Raw genomic sequence first — 15,734 nt, 5'->3', positions numbered from 1 at the left:
GGAGACCATAATTTAGGCCCTAAACCGATCTCCACTTACTCTTGGCTCAGGAACATAAATGGTGCGCTACACTAAGTTTTCCAGGCTGCTTAGTGTAGGTGCAGACTTTTAGCCTCAGCCTGCTATGGTACTTGTCGCTAACACTGATTAAGACAGGGGTTCTCGCAGAGGTAGCGTCAGGGGAACCTTGGAGTCCCCTTTGGTAGAAGGTTGTCCTCCCAACAGTTAGACCTTGCCTAACAGTTTATTTTGTGTCTCAGGTGGCTGACCCCGTTGTCACGTTTTGTGAGACAGTCGTGGAAACATCCTCCCTCAAGTGCTTTGCTGAAACTCCCAATAAGAAGTAAGCTGGGGGTCATAGTGACCCTGGGACTCACAGGGGTGGCTTTCCCCTGCCCCCAACTCTACCCCAATCACAAATCGAGGCCCCTAAGTCTTGGGATGAGGGTGCTTAGGATACTTGAGTTTTACCCCAGCCCTCTCATTATGCCTTTGGACACGATGCTGTGGAATTCTTTGCCTTAGTTACTCCCAGTGGTTTCGTAATTGCCACTTTTTCTCTCTGTATAATATGACCATCTTAAAATTTTCCCTAGCAGCAACTCTACTGTTTCACTGTTTAATAACTAATACTGTTTAAAGCTTTTTTAAAAAATGCCCCAAATCTTACTTTTTTAAAGTGATAGATTCACATGTAAGAAGATGAGCCCTTTTTGCTCTATTCTGCTCCTGTGGCCTTCACTGATGTCGCTGCCTTAGCTCTTTCCTTTGTCACCCGTTCTTAGGAACAGCCCTTCTGACCCTGCTCAGAACCCGCTTCCTTTCTGATGAGAGGGTCAACCTGCTGACCCTCCTCCTTACCCATTTCCTTTCCGACTAGGAACAAGATCACCATGATTGCTGAGCCTCTTGAGAAGGGCCTCGCTGAGGACATAGAGAACGAGGTGGTCCAGATCACGTGGAACAGGTGAGAACGTGGCTCTGATTCCAGGGCCGGACAGCTTACCTGATGAGTCTCTAGCACGACACATCCCTCCCTCTAGGAATCGATTTTGTCTCCCCCTTCTCGCTATGGTCCTGGCACAGTGTAGGTAGGCTGAGGCGACTGTCATCCAGAAAAGCAGGATCTGTGGCCTCAGGAACCGGCAATCACAGAACTGTCTGACATGACCATTTTCTCGTCCTCCCCCAGAAAGAAGCTGGGAGAGTTCTTCCAGACCAAGTACGATTGGGATCTGCTGGCTGCCCGTTCCATCTGGGCTTTTGGCCCCGATGCCACCGGCCCCAACATCCTGGTGGATGATACCCTGCCCTCTGAGGTACAGAAGAACTAGTGGAAGCCCTGTGGCCTTCTCTTAGTTCTTGAGTGGAAGAAACTACAGAGTGTTCTCATTTTTCCCGAAAGTATTTTGTATCTTCTGGTGAAGAAGAGTACCCTTTCACTGGTGTACCTACCTCCTTCTCCCTCTAAACTCTTCGGCTGTTGCCAGGGCCACTGCTAAGGGGCCCTCATGTTTTGTGCAGGTGGACAAGGCTCTTCTCGGCTCGGTGAAGGACAGCATCGTTCAAGGTTTCCAGTGGGGAACCAGGGAGGGGCCCCTGTGTGATGAGTGTAAGTCCACCAGCGCCTCTGCCTTCGCTGCCCCAGGCCTCTAGGGTCCTTGCATCTGGGTGTATGAGGTGGGGTGGGCTCATCTTTCGGACCCGGCAGAAGCAGCAGCTTGGGGCCCACAGGGCCTCCCCATGTCCTGGGCCAGCTTCCTCCCTTCTCCTTCCCAATCCTGGTGCTACTGCTTGGTACATCTTAGAAATGGAAGTCACGTCTAGATTGACATTTGCTCCTCATTTCTGGAATGTGTTTCAGGAAGGGTATCCGGGGGATGGGATTGGAGTGGTTTATAGACCAGGACTGAACTTAGTAGGGACAAATGTGCAATTCCTGGAACGTATTCTACATCCCCCAAATAATTAAATATCTGGAAAAGAAACACATAAACTTCTAGGGACACTTTATGCTGTCTGAACGTGGCCTGAAACCAACACTGAGAACATATGCTTACCTTCACACCTCCGCACATGCTATTAGAACGCGCATCTGCAGGCTGATTCTGTACCACGTCTTTCACGGCTGCAAGACAGCCGCAGTGCTGCAGGCGGCTCCTGGCTGCCCTGCCCGTGCGCCCTTGACTAGCACCAGAGCCACTCAGCAGTCAGCTCCCCTTTCTCCTTTCCAGTGATTCGAAATGTCAAGTTTAAGATCCTGGATGCGGTGGTTGCCCAGGAGCCCCTGCACCGGGGCGGGGGCCAGATCATCCCCACGGCCAGAAGAGTCGTCTACTCGGCCTTCCTCATGGTGAGCGAGCAGGGCTGTCCTGCCGCAGGGCATCAAGTGGGGCCTCGAGGCCGCTGTCCCCCAGCCTTCCCTTTACCCGGGTTCTCGGCCCTCAGCCTTCCCCAAGCTGAGGAACCCTTCCTCCTGGCTCTCTTGCAGGCCACCCCTCGTCTGATGGAGCCCTACTACTTCGTAGAGGTCCAGGCCCCCGCAGATTGTGTTTCTGCTGTTTATACTGTCCTGGCCAGGCGCAGGTGAGCCGCCCAGGCACGTAAGGGAGGGGGCAGCGAGCACAAGCCCAGCAAGAGGGAACCTCGCTGTGGAGGGGGAGGGACTGGACCTCACACTGCCCACTCCTGAAACCAAGGTTTTTAGAAGGAAGTAGGAAAGGAATGAGGCAATCCCCAGCCTTACCACAGATTATAATTTGAGATTTCTCCTTGGGCTCCCCCCTCAGAGAGCTCCTGGGGCAGGTATTCCTGGGGTGTGTCAGTGGTGGGAATGTCTACAGGTCCTTGTCTCGTCAATGTTGCACTGTTGCCCAGAGGTTGCTGCCCCTTTGACTTCCACAGGGAACTATGCCAAGAGCCGTTTCTGCCCTCTGTAGCGCACTTGTGGTTATCCTTTCTTTGATGGTCAACATTTGGGGGTACACTACTTCTCTGCTTTTGGCCTCTTCAGGACTAGGGACTCAGCCTTTGTTTTTCTGTCTCAGGGGGCATGTGACTCAGGATGCACCCATCCCAGGCTCCCCTCTCTACACCATCAAAGCTTTCATCCCCGCCATCGACTCTTTTGGCTTTGAGACCGATCTGCGGACTCACACGCAGGGGCAGGCCTTTTCCTTGTCTGTCTTCCACCATTGGCAGGTAAGAAAACAACGCAGGCTGGCCGCTGTGGTCCCCACCTCTGCAAGGCCATCCCCTCTGACCTGTTCCTCTCCAGGCCCCAAGGGGGATCACCAGCATCCTAGAGAAGGGCCCTGCTTCTAGGCCGGATGCTCTGGCAGGTCGGCCTGGACCATCTGATGAAACCACTTTGCCTTTCAGATTGTACCCGGTGATCCTCTGGACAAGAGCATTGTCATCCGTCCCTTGGAGCCGCAGCCAGCGCCCCACCTGGCCCGAGAATTCATGATCAAAACCCGTCGTAGGAAGGTACATGTCCCTCAGACCCACAGCCATCCCTCCACCCCCAAGGGTCTTGCCAGGAGTTGGATCTCCCTTCATTTCTTGCTTTTGGACCCTTCTCCCAAAAACTGAAAGCATTTCACAGCACAGCGTGGAGAGTCACGATCTGTATAGGCTTCAGGCAACCAGACCCGGGGCCGCGTGCCTGGGAAGGGAGCGCCTTCCCCTGCCCTGGGACAGTACCCTGAAGGCAGGGCTCCCGAAGCAGCTCAGCCGACACTTGGCCCCCACCCGCTCCCCGCACTCAGGCACAGCTCGGTCACGCAGGGCTCATCCTTGCATTTGCCCCACTCTGCAGGGCCTGAGTGAAGACGTCAGCATCAGCAAGTTCTTCGATGATCCTATGTTGCTGGAGCTCGCCAAGCAGGATGTTGTGCTCAATTACCCCATGTGAGCGCCCGGACACCTGGCGGCTCCTGCTGCCTGCGCGGGGCTGCATCCTGGACTTTGAAGCTAGGACCTGGTGGGACTCGGACTCCGTGCTGTCAGAGCGTGTCTGGGACTGCTGTGGCCGCCCTTAACAAGCCCAGAGCCTCCAAGCCTCCAACCCAGACGGAGGAGCATTTGGCTTCCTGGTTCCTCCTGTGGCCTCTGCCTGGCTCCATTCCCAGAGAACAGAGAGGAGCTTGGGCTCAGGGAAGGAGAAGGGGACGGAAGTGTTGAAGCCCACGGGGCCCTGTCCTCAGGATTTACTTGGATTTTTATTTTATTTTTTTTTGTATAAAAGTTTGACCTTAGACATGGTTTATAAATGAACAGAACATTCTGACCTCTGCCTTGCTCCGTTCTTTTCATCCCCACCGCTCCGCCCCCTTCCCTCCAGCACAGGCTCATCCTGGCACTTGGGTCCTGGATCTGTGTTGTCTCCATGAGGCTGCACTGACTCTGCTCCCAGCTGCAGCCTTCTTCCTGCCTGGTCCCCAGGGAGGCGGCCTGTGGGGGGAGGAACGCCTGCCTCTTCACTCGGTGTTCCCATGAGCACTGAGGCCTCTTTACTGTCCCCAGCTCCCATTCCTGGTGGATGGCACCTGAGGGGGCTTGGGAGTTGTTGGGTCTCTGGGATCAGAGGGCTACAGCTCCTCCTCTGCCCCTGAGGATTCTCCTTGCCCTGGAGCTGGGGGCCAGAACTCTTTGCTTTCCAGCCCTTGGCTCTAAGTCCTCCTACCAGCCACTACCAGTCCCTTACTCTGCTCTCGTCTACGTGAAGAAGAGACTGTTGATTTGCCTCGAACTCCTTTATTAGGTGCATACCAGGGGTTGGTAGAAGAGGTCTGCCTCAGGCCTGCAGGAGTCCCACTTCTCCCCAGCATCCCGTGCGGTTCTCTTGATGTAGTCTCTGTACATCGTGTACACAGCACCTGTGTGAGAAGGGAAAAGGCCCCATGACTTCGCACCCTCCACCCATCCTCTGGCTCTCTCAGGTGTCCCAGAGTCCTGAGGGTCCAACACTAGCTATATCCCCTTGAGAGTCCAGCTTTGTTGCTTATCTTTCCGCCCTAGGTCACCACAGCTGCTGCAAACACCTGGCCGCACAGCCTGGGGAAACATCCCATTTAACACTTGACAAAGTACTTTAATGTATATTATCTGTCTGAGAAACCTCACGGCAGTACATGAGGGAGGCAAGCTGGGGTGGTTGTCATCATGTCGCACGTGGGGAAACAGAGTTGTCCACTGTCGCACAGCTAGTAAGTAGCTGCCTTTTGATCCAGAGGAAAAGAAATTCAGCATGGGTTCTGCTGCGTTGGTTTTTCTCATTTCTAGGACAAACTCACGAAACAGACTGTGCATCTTCCCCTGGAACAAAGGAAATTAAACAGGGAACCCTGAAACTATCTCGGCATGGGGGCCTCACCAAGGACTTGCTGTGGAGCCTGGTATAGGGAACAGGGACTGAACTCATGGTCCCTTAACTGTCAGGACTCACAGCCAGATTTTGCCTAATCAGTTTTGCCCTCATTCTCCCGTGACCCCACCAGCTACTGACCCAGCACGATCACACCCACAGCACAGGCCTGGGCTGCCACTCGGGTGTGAATCAGGTGTGTGGACATCTTGGTGGAACCACGACGCTTCAGCCGGTAAATCCTGTATATGCTGCCAGCACCACGCAGCCTCCTAAGCCTATGTAGGCAGAGAACTGACCCCTTGGACCTCAGTCACCAAGTACCTCGCTCTCCTGGTGAGAGACACCTCACTAGGCAGGCTGGGCATCTGGATAATCAGCTGCCTTCCTGCTGCTGCTTTGGGGCTGGCAGTGGGGTGAGGAGAGGCTATCATTAGAACATTGAGTTGCTTCTTCTCAAAATATTTATGAAGTGCTTCCCTCCAATGACTCCCCTCCTCCCTGTACAAGTAGCCCATCATCATGACTCTTCCGCCCCGCTTAGCTCTTCTCCAACTGCTGCCAGCCCCCACAGCTGTTCTAACCTCCCAGGGCCAGGGGAAGGGAGCCCTGGGGGACCCCAAACTGCTCCTGCCCATCCTGACGCTGGTGTCAGTATCCCATGCGCTTGGTTGGCTGCCACCTCCAGCCATCCAGCCATCCAGACTCCTTCGTTTCATTGTCAGGTTGTGTCCCTTAGTTCCTCGGCACCTTTGTTGTTGGTTCACTTCTCTTCTAGCTGTTGATTATTCGATGGGTAGGACCACTTGAGTTCTGTGCTTCATTCTTTGAAAGGACTAGGAGACATGTTCTCTGAGAGAAGGCCCCCTCCTCGCCCCCCATTCCTTCATCTCCCACTCACCTATAGGCACCAGCAGAGACTCCCTGGTCTTCCTCAGGAACTTCTCAGACACGCTGTCCTCACCCTGAGGTGATGCCCACCAGCCTTTGTTAGCAGACGTGATCCTGCCCCCAGATGCTAGGAGCTGGGGCTCCTAGGCTTCAAACCAGTCCTAGAAGGAGGCAGGAAGAACTCCAATTCCCAGTCAAGGGTGGGAAGGAAGAAGTGGACTGCTGAGACCTCTCTTACCATGCCCAACATAGACACTACTTAAAAGATGTCCTGGGGGCTTCCCTGGTGGCGCAGTGGTTGAGAGTCCACCTGCCGATGCAGGGGACACGGGTTTGTGCCCCGGTCCGGGAAGATCCCACATGCCGCGGAGTGGCTGGGTCCGTGAGCCATGGCCGCTGAGCCTGTGCGTCCGGAGCCTGTGCTCCACAATGGGAGAGGCCACAACAGTGAGAGGCCCGCGTACCGCAAAAAAAAAAAAAAAAAAAAAAAAAAAAAAATGTCCTGGGTGTCCTGTCTCAGATGGCTGGAGCCATTTCTCCGTCTCTTCCTCCCAACATCTGCCTCTTGCCCAGATCATTCCAGCTTCACTGTTTTCTCTGCCTCCCCCTCTATCATCTGTGTCCCTATGGGTGTGATCCTTGGGCCAAGAAAAGCAGCTGGAAAAATCCACAGATGAGGGTGGGAGGAACAGGCCTTTAACCTTGGGTCCCCCACTGACCTTGAGTCTGTGATGGCTGTCCCTGATGGAGCTGCAGAGGAAGATCTGGCCCCAGGCAGCCAGAGCCATCCCAGACAGTGTTACAGTACTGGTCACCGAATCACCAGAGCCAGAGATTGAAACGATTAAGCATGGATCTGTGTATAATTTTGTGTAGATTTTGGATGTTAAGGCCAATGGAACAAATTCTGGTCTCTGAGCTGTTCCCCTGTCTCTAAGTCCATCTCTTGACAGGTTCTTTGCAGGTACCAACCCCCTGCCTTATCCCTGCGCTGAAACCCCTATGGCTCTACTTGCTAACCCTGTAAATGTCTGCTCTGATCAAAAACTAGATGGAGTCCCAGAGTCCTGGTCCTTAGACCAGGGGTTCTGCCTGCCGGGTGGCTTCTAAGTCTAACCACGAGACAAAGTCCCTGCTTGAGGTGACTTCTATTCCTAGTTGCCTCTCCTCTCCTGGAGGAGCAAAGACTGCTGGCCCCACAGGCCCTCAGCACGCCGGTGCTTACCCTAGGAGACGTCTAGAAAGTGGAGTGCGAGCAGCCCCGCCAGGGCTCAGCGTCTGCTGTTTTGAATCGGCCAAGAGCTGATGACGGAGCTGCCACTATGGGGTCAGGGAAGCAGTGTCCGGCTTTATGGAGACTCTGAAGTCAGGAATGGAGAGGGGAGGAGATAGGACAGGGCATCAGTCTTAACCCCCGATCTGCTGAGTTCCAGGCTGGAGCTCCAAGCACTGGAAAGTAATGAAAGATCGGATGGAGGGGAGCCCTTACCTCAATTCGGTCTTTTCATTCCTCTGGACGTAAGTGGCTGGATCAGAGACGGACTTGATTTAGAGAACTGAGATGGGAATATAGAGGCAAGGATGGGTAGAGATCCTGGGCTCTCCCACAAGTTGTACTGCCTTAATTGTGCCTTAATTGTGAGAGACGGGCTGTCTGGTCTTGGTCTTGATCCTTCCAAGGATGTTTTCTGGGCCAAAGAGATTTGTCCAGGAGTTTGAAACAACTGGGACTTTCCTCACACCTCCAGACCCCTTCATACTGCCTGTGGGGTGATGCTCACTCAGGATACAGAGATGACAACGACCAGCATTAGCACCTATTCTATTTCAAGTATTTATATTTCAGACCTTTCCACTATTCTACACAGTAAGTAGCAGCTTGTTCATAGACCAGGAACTGAGCTTCGGAGAGGCTAAATGAATTATCCACAAGTACACAGCTAGTAAATGGCAGTGTCACGATCTGAACCTAGGTCTGGCTGGCTCCAAAGTAGCTTCTTGCTAAGAAATGGAGAAAGATCGGATGCACTGTGGAGAGTCCCACTCCATCCCATGCCTTTGTTCCTCTCCTAGCCCGTGTGTCTGTCCTAAAGGGGCTTTTCAGCACTGGAAATGTGTCCAACAGCTGACGTCTCTCTTTTCTCTCCCTAGCCCTCACTGCTTCAGGGAGAGACCCAGGGTCACAGCATCTCCCCAGGGCCTCCGCATATCCCCAGCGTCCATGGGAACTCTCCTCCCAGTCATTCACACACACTCCTGTGCTGCCTCTCCCGGTCCCAGCAGTGGCCTGAATTCCCCAGAGATCAATGCTCTAGGCCACAAGTGGGAGGATGGAAATGTCTGGATGAGACAGTGCAAGAATCAGGATCAACTCCAAACCCTTTAGAAAATGGAGAGCGAAGTTCAACTTCTCCCCGTTGAGATGATGTCGATGCTCCCACAGCATCTCAGCCCAGAACCAAGAAAATAATAGTTGCTATGACCTTCTGAGCACCTGTGAGCCTAGAAATGTGCTAATTGCTTTAAGTAGGTTATTTTATTTAATCCTCACAACTGTTATTCTATTAGGTATGTGGTAGGTACTATTATTTTTATTCCTATTTCAAAGATGAAAAACTGAGGCTTGGGCTTCCCTGGTGGCGCAGTGGCTGAGAGTCCGCCTGCCGATGCAGGGGACGCGGGTTCGTGCCCCGGTCCGGGAGGATCCCACATGCCGCGGAGCGGCTGGGCCCGTGAGCCATGGCCGCTGAGCCTGCGCGTCCGGAGCCTGTGCTCCGCAACGGGAGAGGCCACAACAGTGAGAGGCCCGCGTACCACACAAAAAAAAAAGAACCTCTGAGAACACACAGTAATTAAAACTTCAAGGACCAGATTTCTGTAGAGTCCTGTTTTAGTAAACAGATAAAATTATGATAACATTTTTGTTTAATATGCCAAGTCTTTAATAATTACTTTGATTTAAGCCTTTCTACATTAGTAATTTGCTTAATAAACCTCTCCCAGATCAGGTCACACTAATAGAAATTCTATTAGAGGGGTCTAATTGAATGATGCAGCAGACTTAATGGATCCGGAGTGCAGGCCAGAGTCAGACGTGGGGTCAGCTGCTTGACCAACCACTCTCTGAATACTTGGTCTTATGCCACTCAACCTCTTTTGAGCGTGTGTCATCATCTGTAAAATGGAGGTAGCATCTACCTATAGGATCGTTGTAAGGGTTAAATAAGATGATTGTTAGAATTCCCCTGCACACTGCCTGCTTCTCTTCCTCCAGAATGAGCAAGTGGCAGGGATGGGTAACAGGCTGGGGGAGAAGTGGAAAGCCCCTGACAACAGATGGGAAGGTTCCCATGTTCTGGGTGGTCCTGAATTCAGCACACTCTCATCCCTCTCCAATCCCACCTCCTCCTTGTTGGAGGGGCTTCCCTGCCCTAACTGGAAGCTTCAGGCTTGTTCTCCTTATTGTGTGGGGGGAAGGGAATGGGTAGGGGAGGGGGACTTGGACTTGAGGCTGTACACAATCTAAGACACAGCTGTGCTATATATAGCCTGAGGGAGCTGAGTGACAAGAGGGGGGAGGTGAGGGACGTGCAGCTTTTGCCTTGAGCTAAGGAGTGCTGTGAATGAGGGGATGATGATGAATGAACTGGACAAGGAACAGAAGATGCTCTGAGTTGGGGGTGGAATGGGAAGGACCCAGGCTGAAGGGCTGGGGTAATCACAGGGGAGAAAATATTGGGCCATACAGTAGTATCTGGGGGACTTGAGGGGCAAAGAGGGAGTAGCAGGAACAGGCAGAGGCAGTGGAAGTTTCCAGATGATGTGGCTAGGCTGAGGCAGCCTCTAGAGGGTGCCTGGGCTGGGGAGGGTGGGACACCCCCTCTCCTTCTAAAAACAGGCACTGGGTTCCAAGGACCTCGCAGCATTTGTCCAAGGACACCTCAAGAGCCACAGGCTTGGGGGCCTTTGGTATCCCCTAATCATTCTGGAGGGTCTGCTCACATATTTTTAAAGATTCTAAGAGGGTGTGGATAATAATAGCAATTGGAAGGCTGAATCAGACTGTAGCGATGCTGACACAGAATCATGTCTTGTGAAGGAATAATTTTGAGCTGCAGAAGACACCAGTACAGACCCCTGTACTAACAAATGGTTGCTCCAGAGGAGTTGAAATGTTTTGCTGAAGTTCTTGTGTTGGGGGCTTTTGAATACCCAAATTACCCAAAGCGAAATATGAGAGGGAACTAATGTCTTGAGAGCCTACAAGATTTAGGGTACTTCACATATTTAACCTTCGCAACAGCCCCAACTGGTAGATATCATTATCCCCATTTTACAGATGAGGAAACCAAGGCTGAGAGGTTAAGTAACAGCCATATCACACAGCAGGTAAATGGCTGCACTATCCAGCCAATAATGATAACCACTACAGGGAATTCCCTGGTGGTCCAGTGGTTAGGACTCCGTGCTCTCACTGCCAAGGTCCTGGGGTCGACCCCTGGTCGGGGAACTAAGATCCTGCATGCTACATGGTGCGGCCAAAAAAAAGAAAAAAAAAATGATAACCACTATAGACCACTTTACAATGAAAAATTAACATATGACAATGTGATTTCCTGTACATTTCATCACATTCTCACACCATCTTAGAAATACACATAAATGAATGCACACAGCTGGGCAGAGCAGACCTCTGAACCCAGGGCTTCCAGACACTCAAGGACTGCACACCCACCGCACTGCCTCTCACCAAGGCAGGGTAGGTCCTGAGCCAGCGCACTGTGTTCTTTTTTTTTTTTTAATTTTTATTGGTGTATGGTTGCTTTACAATGTTGTGTTAGTTTCTACTGTACAGCAAAGTGAATCAGCTATACGTATACATATATCCCTTCTTTTTTGGATTTCTTTCCCATTTAGGTCACCAGAGAGCACTGAGTAGAGTTCCCCGTGCTATACAGTAGGTTCTCATTAGTTATCTATTTTGTACACAGTATCAATAGTGTATATATGTCAGTCCCAGTCTCCCAGTTCATCCCTCCCCCCTCACTGTGTTCTGAGCGTGTCCAAATGTCCTTGTTTGTGGGTGGTACCAGAGGAGGTCTCTTCATCTCCCATACCCTTCTCCCCACCCCTAATTCCTGAGCATACTTCACCTACCCTTCATTTGCAAGTAAATTGACCTTAACTTGAAATCCAGCATTAAATACACAAGAAACAGCTAGCTGGGCTCTGGGAAACACTGGGGGGAGTCATCTGACTGTTCCGTCTCTACTACTTGCATTACCGATTCCAAAAAATTTTTGACAAAAAAATCTGCTTCAAACAACATCCCTGTGGCAGGGAGGAGCAGTATAATGTGTCTCACAGGTTAACTGAAACTGCTGGGGATTATGGGGGCAGGGGGTTGTGCTAACAACACCCCCCTCCCAATAGCACAAGTAATCAAGAGCTTCTTATCCGGCCAGTCTGGGGCAAGCAGGGCTTCCTGTTGCCAACCGGAAGCTTTCCCAAATCCTACCTCTCTGGGCCTCCGCTCCCATCCCCCTGGACAGAAGAATCTGCTCCGAGTTTACCAGCCAAGTGGGGACCCAGGAAAATGTGTAATGGAAATAGTGACACACTGCAGCCTTCAAGTTGACCCTACAATTTCCAAACCACAGAGCCCCAGGGCGACTCTCAAGTTCTCAAACTGGGTTTTGATCCTTTCCTGCCTGGGCCCCATGTGAATAAAAAGTGACATGGTTCTCACAGCACCCGGCTCTACCACTCCCTGCCAGAGGCTGGAAACCAGACCCATTTCCCTGTTTGAAACTTGAGGCTTTTTTTTCTTCCCTCCTTTCTTATGTTAGCAATGGCAAGCCTTCCTTCACTCATGCACTCTGCATACACTTGCCGGGCACCTACTGTGTGCTGGGCTGGGCTCAAGGGGCTGCGACACAGTGGCCCTGCCTTCAGGGAGCTCACATTCTAGCAGATGCCCTGGTTTGCTCCGGACCATGGTGAATGCCTGGACCTCTGGCTTAGGTTTCTGGCCTCAGCTTCCCCACCTGTAACTGGATTAAAGGATGTCAGTAGCTGGCAAGGTGAGAGAGGAGCAGACGAAGAGTCCTGACTAGGAGACGGAGTCTTTGGCTACATTTCTGTTTTTTAAACTATCTGAAGTTAAAACAACTTAGCTTCCCTGGGTCTCATTTCCATCTTTATTTTTTTATTTTATTTTTTAAAATTTACTTTTTAAATTTATCGGCTGCATTGGGTCTTCGTTGCTGCGCGCAGGCTTCTCATTGTGGTGGTCTCTCTTGTTGCGGAGCACGGGTTCTAGAGCACAGGCTCAGTAGTTGTGGCGCACGGGCTTATTTGCTCCACAGCATGTGGGATCTTCCCAGACCAGGGATCGAACCCGTGTCTCCTGCATTGGCAGGCGGATGTTTAACCAGGGAAGCCACCAGGGAAACACATCATTTCCATCTTTAAAAGGTTGCTCTTGGGAATTCCCTAGTGGTCCAGTGATTAGGACTCCACACTCCCTGGCAGGTTCATCCATGAATTTATAGGAAAATAATACCTAATAAACATTTGAGTATATATATATATATATATATATAAAATACACAATACATATTTGTTTATAAATATTATATATACATATATAACCAAATATTTTAAAGGTTCTGATTGAAGTCAACATGCCACAGAAAAGTGTACTATCACTATCAAGAGAACAGCTCAAATGTGGCAACTAAAGATACCTGTATATCGTGTATTCAGCATCCAGCTCAAGAACATAACTGGAACAGCCCCCCAGAAGCCCCCTCAGGCTCCCTTCCGATAACTATCCTTACCCTAGGATAACCACTATCCTTACTTCTAACAGTACAGATTAGTTCTGCCTGTTTTTGAACTTTATGTCAATGGAAAGTCTTGTGAGACTCATCTATCTCTGCGGGTAATTGTAGATTATTCATTCTCATTGCTGCATAATGTACCATTGTCAGAATATAACATTTTATCTATCCTTGCTATGGTGGATGGGCATTCTGGGTAGTTCCCCGTTTTTTGGCTATTACAAATAGTGCTGCCATGAATATTCTAGAACAAGCATTTTGTACACATTTCTGTGACATTTCAGATTCAAAGTGCATTCCTAGTTGCAGCTTTAGTAGACATCGCCAGTCTTCCAAAGTGATCTGTAGTGATTTACACTTGTATTAGCAATCGATGAGAGTTTTAATATTGTAGTCAGTATGGATGTTGTCTCCTGTGGCATCTTAGCTAACATGTTCTTTATTCCTATTTTCACATATTTACAGGGTCTTCACACTTGTCATTTTAAATACATTTGTAGAGAGGTAACGTGATAATGGGGAGGGGACGGAGACTGGGGCATGGCAAGTATAGGGGGAAGATAATCTAAATACAGAGGCCAAGCAGCTAATGAAAATCAGTCAGGCAGCTAAGTGGAGACAGTGCCTGTCCTGGATGGACAGCTGTTACTCAGAAGTAACTGTCATGTGAAAAGAGAGGCTCAAAATGAGCAAAACTTTTGACTTTTTAGAGAGAAGTCAAAAAGACGATTTTAAAAATTTGGCAACTAATTCATAATTTTGGAAAGCATCATACTAGCCAAACAAAACATCTGTCAGTGGGCCAGATGCTCAGCCTTCAAGTTTTCAGCCACTTGACTGGCCATAGGGGCCTGGCTTTCCGTAGAGGGGGTGGGGTTGAACTGTAGCAAGTCACCTCACTAGAGTTTAATTTCCTCTGTGGTCAAAAGGGTAAAATGAAAACCTATCCTTCCGCATAATGATGGTCAATAAGATAATTCAGGAGCACTTTACAAAGTAAAGTATTCTCCCATCTCCGTAGTACGACTTCTGTTGTTATGCACGGACTCCCTCTACTTAAACCATTTGAGGAGTTTTCATATTCCTACGAGGCATTCAAGGCTGGAGATTCCTATGCATACTAAGTCCTTGAAAATGGGATCCTGCTGGCATGCAAGGGGTTAAAAGGAAATGGCCCATTAGGGTCTGGCTAATCGGAGAAGTCCAGGACTTCAAAAGTATCTAGAACAACGCTAAAAGCCCAGAGGACGACTTACCCGACGAAGGCCAGTAGGATCCTCGAGTAATTGTAGAGCAGAACCTAGAACGGGGAATCAGCATCCCGCGTTACACTGGACCCAGGCCTTGGCGGAGCGCACAGAATACAACTCCGGGGCTCGTTGGACCAACACCCCAGGATACCCAGGTAAGGCGTGTCCTCACTGCGCCGTTAGTTGCCCGCTTGAAGTGAGGCACTGCCCACGGCGGAGTTCCTGTCCTGAGGATCAAGCTGGAGGAATGAACTGTCCGGGAGGCGAAGGCTGCGCCCACCCAGGGCCCAGGCTCCACGCGCCTCGGTAGTTCCTACAAGCGCCGCGCCTCTGCCCCGTCCGGGAGCGCGCGGACCCCACCGCGGAAAGTTGGACGCCCGCGCCTCCGCCCCCGCGCTCCGGACGCCCCCTCCTACCTGAGCTCCACGTGCAGCTCATCCCGGGCTCCCAGACCTCGGCGGGACGCCCCCGCCCCCACCGCGGCGCGCAGTGCGCAGGCGCCTCCCTGTGGCTCTGGGCGGCGGGAGCGGCTTTGGCCACGGCCGGAGACTGAAGCGTAGGCGGCGGTGGAGGAGGAGGAGGAGGAGGAGGAGGAGAGATGACGGTGGCGGCGAAGGCGATGGCGACGCGGGGCACATGAGGCGCCGGCCGGCGGGACGGGCCGAGGCCCGGCGGAGGAGGCGGTTCCGGGGAACCCCGCCGGCAGGTGAGGGGCGGCCACAGGGCCGGCTGAGAGGCGGCGGACCAGGGGCGGGGCCCGAGGTGGGGTGGGGGAGAACTTGTGGGGAGGCCCGAGAGGGGCAGGTGGGCCGGCGGAGAGTGCGGCGGGGGCAGTGGGGAGGGAGAGGACGCCACCGAGGGCTTCCCTTCGAGCCCAGAGGGGCGTCGCGACCCGCTGCCCCCGGCGCGCCCTCCCCCTTTGTCCCCAGGCGCGCGGTTCCCAAATTGGGAGGGAAAACGGCTCGAGGGTGGGCTGGGGCCGCGGCGGCGGCGCCGGGTGGGCGGGGAGCCCGAAGGACCTGGGCTCGCACTTGGGCGGTGCTCGCAACTCTTCGAGCGGTTAGGGGCGCAGGGCCGCGCCGGGGCTCTTCGCGGGCTGGTCTTTGTCTCCGGATGCTCGGCTCCTGACATCTCTCCGGGCGGCGTGCGGTTCGTCTGACTCTTTCCTCTAACATCCCTGCCGGGACTTCTAACTCCTTGAATGTTTGAGAGATTTAGTTCGCGGGCTGGTAGTGGGGGACGGGGAATGCAGTAGTCGCCTCTCGGTTAACACGTTTTCTTTACTTAAAATGATTTTTTTTCCTCTTCGTGAAACTTTGGATGACTGGTGTGTTGTGGTTTTTTTCCCTCCTGTCTCCAGATTCAAAATTACGAGAAGGC

The 15,734-nt window shown here is 52.0% G+C and overlaps 4 protein-coding genes across 8 annotated transcripts in view; 2 read left to right on the top strand and 2 right to left on the bottom strand.

Moving 5' to 3' along the window:
• The window catches only part of EFTUD2 (elongation factor Tu GTP binding domain containing 2), a 33,474-nt gene extending 29,428 nt beyond the window's left edge, over window positions 1–4,046 (top strand). Inside the window, exons 20-28 of the mRNA XM_082605088.1 lie at window positions 261–343; window positions 881–967; window positions 1,193–1,319; window positions 1,525–1,612; window positions 2,235–2,353; window positions 2,492–2,586; window positions 3,048–3,201; window positions 3,382–3,489; window positions 3,821–4,046. Of these exons, the coding sequence (XP_082461214.1) occupies window positions 261–343; window positions 881–967; window positions 1,193–1,319; window positions 1,525–1,612; window positions 2,235–2,353; window positions 2,492–2,586; window positions 3,048–3,201; window positions 3,382–3,489; window positions 3,821–3,916 (957 nt within the window). The 3' untranslated portion in view covers window positions 3,917–4,046. The remainder of the gene's footprint in view (window positions 1–260; window positions 344–880; window positions 968–1,192; window positions 1,320–1,524; window positions 1,613–2,234; window positions 2,354–2,491; window positions 2,587–3,047; window positions 3,202–3,381; window positions 3,490–3,820) is intronic.
• On the bottom strand, window positions 3,976–7,047 carry HIGD1B (HIG1 hypoxia inducible domain family member 1B; the record flags this gene model as incomplete). The annotated part of the gene is given in 6 exon segments (XM_082605444.1): window positions 3,976–4,455; window positions 4,774–4,880; window positions 5,510–5,618; window positions 5,621–5,646; window positions 6,270–6,402; window positions 6,979–7,047. Coding segments are annotated over 6 exon segments (924 nt in total).
• Window positions 7,048–12,091: 5,044 nt separating this feature from the next.
• On the bottom strand, window positions 12,092–15,485 carry LOC309794242 (uncharacterized protein; the record flags this gene model as incomplete). Its single annotated transcript, XM_082605442.1, has 3 exons — window positions 12,092–12,668; window positions 14,361–14,404; window positions 14,771–15,485. 3 exons carry the CDS (start codon window positions 15,483–15,485, stop codon window positions 12,591–12,593), a joined length of 837 nt encoding a protein of 278 aa, XP_082461568.1. The 3' UTR covers window positions 12,092–12,590.
• GJC1 (gap junction protein gamma 1) overlaps window positions 14,361–15,734 on the top strand; it is a 36,353-nt gene continuing 34,979 nt past the window's right edge. For 2 of the 5 annotated variants that reach the window (XM_082605111.1, XM_082605112.1), the window contains exon 1: window positions 14,956–15,060. The gene's annotated coding sequence lies outside the window, so the exon portion shown is untranslated. Of the gene's footprint in view, window positions 14,510–14,955; window positions 15,061–15,395; window positions 15,504–15,734 lie in introns of those variants that run through there. The other 3 variants (XM_082605116.1, XM_082605113.1, XM_082605114.1) reach the window with 3 other exon arrangements.

The sequence above is a fragment of the Mesoplodon mirus genome (genome assembly GCF_964341445.2).
Source record: "Mesoplodon mirus genome assembly, chromosome: 18".
Lineage (NCBI taxonomy): Eukaryota > Metazoa > Chordata > Mammalia > Artiodactyla > Ziphiidae > Mesoplodon > Mesoplodon mirus.
This window is presented reverse-complemented; position numbering and strand designations above follow the sequence as displayed.